Source organism: Lycorma delicatula, chromosome 10 (assembly GCF_047948215.1).
Source record: "Lycorma delicatula isolate Av1 chromosome 10, ASM4794821v1, whole genome shotgun sequence".
Lineage (NCBI taxonomy): Eukaryota > Metazoa > Arthropoda > Insecta > Hemiptera > Fulgoridae > Lycorma > Lycorma delicatula.
Window position 1 is genome coordinate 607,595 of NC_134464.1, and position 12,072 is coordinate 619,666.

Below are 12,072 nucleotides of genomic sequence, written 5' to 3' on the forward strand. Positions count from 1 at the left end.
TTATTTTTAGAACATTTACTGTGTCATTGTAGGGATCTATTAATAGATCAGAATGCAACCATTACCAGTCACGTGCATTTTCAAGATAATATGTAGCTATAATATTTTTTATTTTTTTTTTTTAAATATCTAAAACATCTACATTTATTGATTACAGTCAGTCTGTGTTGTGATCAATCTTCTTGTTCATCTTATCTAATCCTGGGTTCAGGTCCTAAAAGGTATCTGGCTGTTTTCCATTAACAAAAAAAAAAGAAGTTAAATTATCTATTAATAAAGTAACCACCAGTAGCAGTCAATTTTTTTATATTATTCAGTTTTTAAGTAGACAGTATAATTTTATTATAATAAATCTAGTTCAGTCTAATAAGTACCTACTGTTTTTTTTTCAGTGAATAACATTTTTTTTAGTTATATTGTAAGTTAAATTCTTTCACAATACACTATTTAAACAAACAGAACCTTAATCATACTATAACTATTAATAATCATGTAACCATTAATCATATAAAAACAACTAATCTTAGAACAACTAACCAGACTAAATTTAATAAATGTAATGTTTTAAAAGCCTACAACATGTTTTCAGTTGCTTCTGTGTGTATTTGATCTGCCATTCTCACCCTAGTGTCAATTATTACTACTGATAGCAGTTATTATTTTTTTTAATTTAGGCAGATACATGTTTAAAATGTGGTCAAAAAGTGTATTGCATATGAACTATTTTCAGTTTATTTAGTAATTGCATTACAGTTTCTTGGTAGATTTCCGCATTAAGTGTTTTCAAAGAAAATGAAGCCAGTTAGTTATTCTTCACCTTTCTTTCTTTTTCCTGTTTAGCCTTCGATAACTACCGTTCAGATAATACTAAAGAGGATGAATGATGATGATATGTATAAATGTAAATGAAGTGTGGTCTCGTACATTCTTCACACATTCAGTTATTTTTCACCTTGAAATTGCATACCACACATAAATTTTCTGTTGGTGTAGAGGTTGTGAATGGATGATGTGAGGATTTTTGGAGCTCCAGTAACAATCATTCTGATTATTAACATAACTATTGTACATAGTTATTAACTTAAATGAAACAAAGTCTCTAATGTAAAAAATACATATCCAACACTAACGCTCTCCTGAACAAACTGATTAAACCACTGACAATAGTGAAGCCTAGCAGCATGATCATCTGCAAATAAAAAGCTTCTTGGAACAAAAGAAAAGATTTAATTGTTAAATAATTTTCCTCAATAAAAATTCTTTCTTCGTGTTAAAAACCATGTCTTCTTAATAACAAACACAGATAACTATAAATAGCTAACTGTTCACAAAAAATAAATAAAAACTTATATAGGCTGATTATAAAACAACAATACATAATGGTACCAATCTGTTCATCAAAAATTATTGTATTGACTTTTCTAAAAATATTTTGCTTGGGTTGTGTTTTAAAACCAACACCCACTAAATGTTGCTTTCTTTATTATTGATTACAATACTTATCAATGAATAAATAGAAAACTAATAAAAAATGACAAAAAATTTTAAATCCCTCACCAAAAGTCAAAAATTATATTTAATTCTGTTGATCATGCACATACCAATAAGCACTTTCTAAAAATTAAAAACTACTTTATACAATAATTCAGGATAAATATAATTAAACACCACCTTTGATATTACAATCGTCGCAAAACTGGTTCAGGGTCAACAGTGAATTCAACACTTAACACATTGCAGACACCTGAATATGCCTGAATACAAGGTTGAAAGCATCTTACCATATGGGCCAACTATCAATGTATGCTTAGATTGTTTGGGCAATACTATGAATGAACACAGTCAATAATTCTGGTCATATTTCATATGTAAAAGAACAATTGATTGCATCACCAAGCTGAATGCTCTCTGAATGTTGCATTGTTGCAATGTTACATTGGCCATAGCTCCAAATTTGCTGCCAATTATTAAATGCTCAATGAAATGATTATTCTCTTTTGTTAAGTATGGTTAAATGATAGGAAATTTTACACCGTTTACTCAGAACATATGAAAGTGCCAACCTAAAATTACTCCAGCCAGTTTCACTGATTATTTCATAATTCATACTTAAACAGGCAAATATATACGTACTCAAATATCTCTTTTACTTAAATTTTAAACCAGCCACTTAAATATACATTAATTTGTTTTAATTATATGTAGCTTTTGCCAGTGCATATTACCTTCTAGCTATTGGATAACCTTAAACTAAAGATGCTTTTACACCTAATTATGCTCATCTGCATCTAAAGGCCGGACTGAATCTTCCTAATTCAGCCCATTAACAAATGTTATATAAATGAGTTTATAATACAAATTTGATTTATGAGATTAATGAATGATTTCTTTCATTTTGTCACATATTATTGGATAATGCTTTGAATTGAGACAAAAGCATGCTAGTAAATCAATAAAAATTTACTTTTTATTTATCAAGTCAAATAACCGTAACAGTTAATGACGATCTGATATGAGTCACAATATGCTCCTGAAAATGGCACAACTATTCTTAAGAATAACAAACATCATATTGATTACAAAATAAATATAAAGGGCTACACTCTCATCTGGCTAAACGCTGAAACAGAAGAGCTGATGGATGATGTTTATTGGTTGCATTCCTGGTAGTTGTTTTTTTAAGGAGGGTGTGCAAAAGCTCTTCTTAAGAAAATTCAGTAATAATTTATTACGTTTTTTTCTTATAATAATTCAAATTTTGGTAACAGAATAATTTTTTAGTAAAAATTTTCCACATCAACTCCATAAATGTTAATTTGGTTTAAATTATTTCATTAATTTTGTAGGAAAGATATCAGAGAACTATGATGGGTGACGACTCCTTTCTTCATACTAAGCATTAATCTAATCTAGAAAATGACTTAATGACTTTTTTGAGTCACAATGACATGTTCAGAAAATCCACTGATAAATTTCTACTGACCACTACTTTTTCCATAAACAAGATACAGCTCTGTACTTCAGATTTATCAGGATATATTTTTAAAGTATACCCACACATTTTAAAAATGCATTACTTATGAATAATTAACCACAATCACTCTGTATACTGGCAAAAAAAGGAGTTGCATCTGAAAATTAATATCAATATAACATGCTCTGCATAACAGCATTTCCCTAACTAAAGATCAAGAGGTAATGTAGGTATTTGAACATGTATAACACAATGGACAAAGATAAGAGAGAAAGATATTAGAAAAGTTTGATAAGAACAGAATAAGAAAAGGAAACTGAGGCCGTAAATTATTGGCAACCAAATGGACCTAGAAAGAGGAGATTTAGGTAATAAAAATAGATAAAAAAGGAAATATTAAAATAAAACAATTTATAATTTTTTTAAATTATTTTATTCAAATAATAAGGTATTGAAATACATCAACATTTAATTTTAAATAACAATTAATAAAAAACCAGATAAAAGTTTTAAATTGTCCAATAATAATAAATCATACTCTTAAATAAAATTATTTACACAGCATGGCTGCTCAGTTTTGATGATAAAAATTATTAAAATTTTAAAATTCTATTCATTTTACATACTAGTAAGAAAACTATATGAGAAAGTCAGAAAATATATGTAGTATATAAACTGAGATGATCTTGGTTGAGTTTAGAGTTTGATCACTTGTATTAACACTTATCAAGCTCAACCATGTCTTTGCTCTGCAGTAGGAAATTCACATTGGTCCTGTCCAAAAATAAGAAAGATATGCAATCAGTTATTTGGTTTTCATAGATAAAAAAACTTAGTTTGAAATTGTTTATGATCTTAACACAATATTTGTGTAGCATATGTGAAAATGTCATGAATTTTGTTACGATAAAATAAATAAGTTAGACAATGGAAGTGGATCTAAAGAGAGGTTAACTAAGAGTATTGAAACTAGTGTAAGGTTGAAGTTTTTAGAAACTAAATAAATACTTAAAATAAATAAACTATGTCAATAAAAACACTAGTCAACACAAAATTTGTGTCTTAACATGTTACACAACTTTTCTCATTGAAATTTTGGTTCTGATTTCAAATATGCTATTGAAATTGCATTATCATGAAACGGTTTTATGTAAATCATAAATTTGTAAATGTTTTTGTAATACTCATTTTGATCAACTTCTGATTACAATTATGAATAGTTTCTGTATTTTTACTTTTAAACAAAATGCATAAATGCTTAATAAATAAATAAATATATATATGTACACTGTATCATGAGAAGTAGAAACATACAAACATGTCTGTATGATGATATCATACAGATATCTGTTGATGCCTACTTCAGAGCTTAAAATCTTATTCAGTGAAGCTTCACTTGTCTAAACTGTGTTTTGTTTTAACAGAGTTATTACTGTTTTGTTACATTTTCATCAACTCTTTATTTTACAAAAGTGATTTTTCTCATTTTTATTTGCCACAACATGGCTTCTGCAAAAGTTTGTGGATCTTCAAATCAACCAGACAGTTTTTATTACGTCTGTGGTAAATTATGCCTAAATCTCAAAGAAAGACTATTTCTGAATTGATAAAAACAGCTTATAAATTTTATTTTAGTTGTGCACTCGGGGATCAAAATTAAATCTCGACGCCTCATGTTACTTGCATATTGTGCTCAGTAACCCTGAATGTTTCAAGAGGAAACAACAAGCTATGCCGTTTGCTGTACCGATAGTTTGGCATGAACCTAAGTACCACTTCGGTGACTGCTACTTTTGCATGACAGATATATTTGGATTTTCATTCAAAAGTAGAAAGTTCATAAAATATCCAAATTAATTCTCAGTTCTAAAGCCAGTACCACACAAAGAGGAGATACCTGTACCTGTACCACCTTCTGATGAGAAATCTCCTCATTTAATTCAACAACATTAATTTAATCATTTATTTTGCGATTTAAAGTTATTAAAGCACCAAGCTGAACTTCTGGGGTCTAGACTGCAACAGTGGAAAAAACAAAAGTTACTACATTTAGAACACAAACTAAAAGTCTTCAACTTATTTTACTATGAAAAATTCATTACACGTTTGTACTGATGTTGATGGCCTGATGAAACAGCTTGGAATTTAGCATATTCCTGAAGAATGGTGTCTTTTTACTGACTCTTCTAAAATTAGCATGAAAGTAGTTTTGTTGCATAATAGTAACAGCCATTCATTCTATCAGTTCATGTAGTCAACATGAAAGAAACATATGAAACTACGGCATCAATATTAGAAGTAATAAAATACAAAGAGTATATGTGGTAAGTTTGCAGTAAAAGTTGTTGCATTACAGTAGTTCTTAGTTTACAAGGTGGCTTTATTCCATAAAGCCACCTTGTAAACTAGATTAGATTTTTAAAGTATTTTTAATTTAGATTATTAAATCTACTTTGAAAATTACAATTTTTAAAGTAGATTTTTATATACTGTATAATACATAATAGATTTTAAGTTAACTTTATTTATTCTTTTAGAACGACCACTTCATATAAATTTTTTTTAATTTAAAAACTTTTTAGAGCAGCATTAATTTATATATAAAATGATTCAGGAGGAAAAGGAGAAAATTTGGGAACCGATTCTAGATCTTGAAATAAAGAAGTTCATATACAAACATAAGTCCGAAAATACTTCTTTGTCGAGTTTCGGTTAGCATAGATTTCGCTCGGATTTCAGTTCGCCGGTGAAATGAAGTCATACTGAAATTTTTAAGGCGTCAAAAAGGCAGTAAACTTAATGCGTTCTTGTCATTCTGATCTGAAAACTCGAATAACACAGGTCCTAAAATTGTATCTCCCATAGATTTCATGATAAACACCGTAAAACAGAAAAATTAAGTGATGAAAAACACGTTTTTTAGGTTTGAAGTACAATAACTGTGGTAAATGACTAATAAATGCGTAAATTTTATTAAGAAAACATGTAGAGAAATTAATTTCGAGAAAATTTATATATCTACAAAATTTTTATTATTAAAAACAAAATTTAACAGAAAAAAGTTATGAATTTATAAAAATTAAAAACAGATGTTTTTAATGCAATTAATTTAGACCACAAACAATAAATTGATTTGTAGAATTTAATAATCTTCGTGAGAATAGTACACTTTGCAGCACTCGTGTTTCATCTGAACGAACGTCAACCAGTACAAGCTGATGAAAAGAAAAACATTCTTCAAGTACTACAGTTTTGTTCTAAAACGTTCACGCGAAGAATTTACACTACTCAACATTCCACAAAATACAATATGGAGGACATTACACGCTCAAGAACCAAGTCGTTGTCACGTTCAGAGAGTACAACACCTCCAGCTTGGTGACCGTGCCAGACGAGTTTTTTCAACGAGTTAACATAATCACCATTAAATTCCGTTCATATTATTTTCGGACGAAGCTACTTGTATCCGTAATGGCATAAAACACGTGAAATTCACATCGGTGGTGTGAAGAAAACCACATGCCGTAGTCAGATCAAATTTCCAGCAATAATTTTCGGTGAACGTTTGATGCGGCACGGTAGTCAACAAATTAGTTGCTTTCTTACTAGAACGTGACACGGGGAGAAATTATCTGAAATTTTTAAACAATGTATTCTTTTGCTTGAAAATTTATTATCGGCAAAACAAATCGAAATGTACTATCGATTTGATGGAGTACCAACCCGTTTCCCGAATAATGTAAGACAGTTTTTAGATGAACATTTACCGGTAAATGGACTGGACGCAGAGGGCTGGTAAATTGTTCGACTAGATCGCTGAACCGTTAACCCTTTAGATTACTGTTTATGGAAATGCATAAAATGAGAGGTGTACAAGCAAAAAGTAGACACGCGTGAGAAACTGATCGCTTGCCTTCTCAATGCTGCTGCCCTCATCAAGGAACGCAAGGAAACGAGTTGAAAAGTGCGATGTCAACGGTGGAATTTTCGAACATTTATTTTAAATTTAAAAAATATAAACACCAGTGAGTATTTTTTTAAAAAGTAAATTAAACGTATTTTAATTTTTCTAAGGTAAACGTATTTACCTTACATATTTTACTAAAAAAAAGGTTGTTTTTAATTTTTACAAATCCTTAAAGTTTTTCTGTTTAAAGTACATTACAATGATTTTCTCAGAATGAAACTTTCTACGAGTTTGTTTAACAAAGTTATTCTACTTCAAACCTAAAAAAAACGTGTATTTCGTTACTGAACTTTTCTGTTCTACGCTGGATATTGTGAAAACAAGGGATGATAGTTCTGGGTTTTGTTTTATTCGATCTTTCAGGTCAAAAAAAAAACATAAGAAATCATCAAGTTTACCCCTTATATAACAACTTAAAGATTTCAGTATGACCTCATTTCACCGGGGAACTGAAATCCGAGCGAAATTTATTACAAGCTTTGTAAGCTTCTGCGGTAAATTAATTCATCGATCGAAAAAATAAATAAATAAATGAACAATAAACATTGTACAGATGGTAACAGTGACGGATTCAGCCATCATACATGGCTAATCAGGAAGTTGTTATTACGTCTGTTTGATACAACAGAACTGTTCAGATTCAGTTTATCTAGAGATAGATTCAACATTTATAAAGAATCTATGTAGATGATATGATAAAAAATGTCACACCCTTACGGTGAATCAAATCGAGTATCGATAAAATAAAAGCTACACACTACGGCAATAACAACCACAATACACTGTCTGATTGGTCTGTCACCTAAATTTATTCACCTACTTTCAATATAATTTTTCTTTTGGGGTTTAATTAAATAATTATTTTTATTGTGATTAGTGTAGAATAATATATTATAAAGAGTATATAATACTCAAGAATGCGCAAATATAAAAAAACGAATTGTCCCAGCATTTGCCCAGGCTGGATCAAGGGAAACCGTAGTGAAACCTTAATCAGAACGGCATGAAAAATTTAACTATCGATTGCAAAATAAAATTAGGTGTGATTAATGTCCATATTAATTATTTGAAATATAAAAACAGAAGGAATAATATTGAGATAAATAAATAAAGGAACTAAATATAAAAGTAAAAGTAGAAAATAATTCAAAATTCATAAGGCGTTAATGACAATTATTTGAGCATGTGTATTTGTTTATACAATGAACAAGATACGGAAAATTGAGGTGTTTTTTACTTTTAAATGGGTATCATCATTTAAAAACTTATCTACACACTAATATTATTTCTGTTAAATAAAACCATTTACTCGTTCTTTATATAAATAATTGACTTTTATTTAAAATAGTTCAGTAACGGAATTGTAATGCGTGCAATAAACATATAAAAACCTTCATGTGTTTATTACCCATTAATTAAAGTTATTTTACAGTAAACGTAAAATAATTGTGTATTATTAAGACCCGGTTCTTTTGCCTTTTAACCCATGACTTCTCAAACTACTAAAAATACAGTTCTGACGCCAATTTCGTTCAATTTTTCACGCCAGATTTCATAAAGAAAAGAAAAACCATCACAGTAGTACGGAAATAGGCATACGGCCTATTTGACCTGAATGATGTCACAAATTCAAGATGGCGGTGGTCGGCCATCGTGTAATGTGACGTCAGCGGCGCCGTAGCCTTTCAGTGTTGCCAACTTGTTTTTTGTGTCAGTGTTATCAACCTGGTTATATACATGTATTAAATTATTGAAATAATATTTCAAAGGTTGGTAGCAAGTAGTACGGAAATGGGCATACGGGCGTCAAAATCCAAGATGGCAGACAGTCCGCCATATTGGAATCCAAGATGGCGGCGTCCGCAATATTTGAATTTCCCTTTTTTTTATTGAGTGAAAAATGTTGTATATAAGTTTCACGCGTGAGAAAAATGAAATATATTGTGTGTGTGTGTGTGTGAATAAAAATTTAAACGTACCTCGAGAATGATCCTGGTCGTCATGGCCGTTGCACCAGGAGGCGTCACCCACTACTCCAGGACCCCAGGACTTGGTTCTTGCACTAGGAGACAGCAGCTGCGTGTGTGTTCGCGTGCGTGCGTTGACGTAGCGGCACGGGTTGTTGACTGTGCGAGGTGTGGCGCGGGACTGAAGAACAGCTGACGAACATGGCCTAAGGTTGAGCGTCCTATTTTGAACTTCCGTTGCAGTGGTAGGCGCGAAAGCGCCACACCCTACCGACCATTTGCAGCGCCGGGTTCAAAACGACCGCGCATGCGCAACACGTAGACCGTTACTGCGGCTACCACCACCACCACCGCTGCAGACACGAGCCTACATGTAAATTAAAACTTAACACTGATCACAAACATAGGAATGTGCTAAATTATTGTAATTCAAAACTCTCTCTCTCTCTCTCTGTGTGTGTGTGTGTGTGTTCGTAAACTTTCACTAATATATCGCGTAAACATTCATTCAGCATTAAGACATTGTTTATATGATGCCCGAATATAAAAAATAAAATATCTAAGAGGTGTGTGTGTGTGTGTGTGTGTGTTAAAAGATTCCCACGATCTACAGTAGCGTCACGCCACACACTATACTCTTACTTTGTATTATTACAAATAAAGCAGTAAAATACATCCAGGTGACACCTAGGAATTAAATATAAATCATCAACACAAAGTTTGCAACAATTAATTTATATCTGTTAAGCAAAAAATGTCTCTTTTAACGCCCCCACATCTAATATAAACATGTATCATTATAACAGAAGAAAATTTAAAGTATATACTCTTTTTTTAGTTTTATTTAATCGAATAAGAAATAAAAACCTTGAGTTTATGCAGCATTAAAAAGTTTATTTAAATAATTGTATAAATGATTGTATGAAAAGTACATTTATATATAATAGAATTATGTTACAAATTTATTTGCAATAAATAAATGGTAGCACTAAATATTATTTCTTTAAATTTTATAGACCCTCCTTATCTTTACTATTTAGATCTTCGTTTGCACAATCGCTTTGGTAACGAGAATAGTGAAAAAGAATATGTAATGCGGGAGGTATTTAAAATCGATCAATTAGGAGAAGGAGGAGGACGAGGATGTGACTAAAAATATGGCGCGTCCTCCAGTCATTGAACCAAACACAGATAAGACATTGAAGAAGAAAGGGGAGGATGATTTGAATAACAACACGGTACGCCCTCCGATCTCCGATTCAAAAACAGATACGACGACGAAGAAGAATGAGCAAGAAATTATGGTACGACCACCGATCACGGATCTAATGTAAGTTGGGGAAGATTGTAAACAGGTTCATTGTCTGTCCAATATGGCAAGAGTGAGGAGGTCAAAATGTCCTCTTGTTCGAAAGGGTAAGGTGAGAAGATGTAAACGAACTGCCAGTCTTAAACGAGGCGGAGGACTGTTAACAACTCCAACAGCAGGAGCTGCAGGGGTGTTAGGTTCTTATATTGGTGATAAAGCATTAAAAGGTGTCAAAAAGGTGGTGGGTAAAATTGTAAACAAAGGAATCGATTTATTGCCGGTAGAGTTACATATTCCTGGTTATCAGTATTGCGGACCGGGAACGAATTTAGAAAAACGATTAAAGAGAAACGATCACAGTGTAAACAAGTTGGCAGCTTGTAAAGAACACGATATCGCATACGCTACGTACAGCGATAACGAAAACAGACCGGCTGCAGATCGTAAATTAGCCGATAGAGCTTGCGAAAGAGTTAAAGCTAAGAATTCGAGTATCACAGAAAAGGCTACTGCATTGGCGGCTACAAACGCGATGAAGTTAAAAGCAAAGTTCGGCGGTGGAAGAGTAAGAAGAAGACGATCAAAAAGGAATAATATTAAACGTCTTGTTGAAATGATGATAAAAAGAAAAGCCGAAGCTGCAGGGCAGGGATTATACCAAGCCCTACCCTTTGATCGGATCGGGGATGGGTGGTAAAAAAATGTCGTCGTCATCTCCAATAAAGGGAATTCCAGTGCGTCCGCTATCGAATATAGGACGATGAAACCTATAGTGTTTTTTCTGCACCATCGATGGTTAATATTCCTTTAATATGGTAAAATTCATCAACCGTGGAAGCGTTTCCCATTTTTTACAACACTACCGTATCACCATCATCAAAAAATAAGTCTGCTGACACTGTTACCAACATCACAGCATCATTACCTTCAGAAAAACAACGGTTAACGTCGCTAATACGAGTTTCTCATTACCTAACGTAACGTTAAATAATAATATTGAAGAAAACCGTAGTGAATGTTACATCATTACTATGTTAATAGCGCAGTGATAAATAGATTTTCTCCTAAAACTGAGATGAGAACGGTTGTATAGAGTAAATCGCGAAGAAAAAAACCCCGAGACTAGCCCTCGTCACGTTCTTAGAAAGAAATTATTATCACCATCAAAATCGTCATACGTAAGTGTGTAAAGGGCCCTTACATTTTATTTAAAAGCACAAACTACACAGAAACATGAATCACAACAACAAGACAAAACAACACTTGTAGGGTGTAAAGGGCCCCATTATTAAAATTTGAGATAAGGTTCTCAAAAGACCATGAAATTAAAAATACAAGATATCAATACCATTTCCTTCTTCTACGTGTCTCGTTTATAGTTTGTTTAAGCACCCTCGGGGCGACCAGAACCGCCGTTGAGCAGTATATCAGTCGCGTGGCAGTTGACTCCTCCTTATAAACAGGCTACAGGCATGCACCGCGCATACCCATAGCCTCGCGCCCTCAATCCACCCTTGAGGGTCTCCCATGCCATCGTCGGAACACCCCGACTCACTACTCTTGAATGCAGACGAGCCAGGGTGGCCTAGGCAAGAGGGCTACTTCCCGTTACTACACGTGCCACGCTTCGAGACTTCCACATAAATGAAACTACCTCTTAGAGATTCTTTTATCACAGCTTTAAATTTTCATTTTTATAGACTTTTAAGAAGTCCAATGGCGTGTAAAAATGCAACTATCTTTTCTTCATTTCCATTATCCAGATCAGCAGTAATATCATTTCTAAGACGGAACCTCTTTCAGAGGTTCTCATATTATATGGTACACTCTTCTATTAGATGCTTCATTGTCAGTG

The 12,072-nt window shown here is 32.4% G+C and overlaps 1 protein-coding gene across 1 annotated transcript in view; it reads right to left on the minus strand.

Annotated features, from left to right (window-relative positions):
• Window positions 1–3,396: 3,396 nt before the first annotated feature.
• Window positions 3,397–12,072, minus strand: part of LOC142330964 (folylpolyglutamate synthase, mitochondrial-like) — a 95,857-nt gene continuing 87,181 nt past the window's right edge. Inside the window, exon 9 of the mRNA XM_075376441.1 lies at window positions 3,397–3,748. Coding sequence (XP_075232556.1) covers window positions 3,738–3,748 — 11 coding nt within the window. The 3' untranslated portion in view covers window positions 3,397–3,737. The remainder of the gene's footprint in view (window positions 3,749–12,072) is intronic.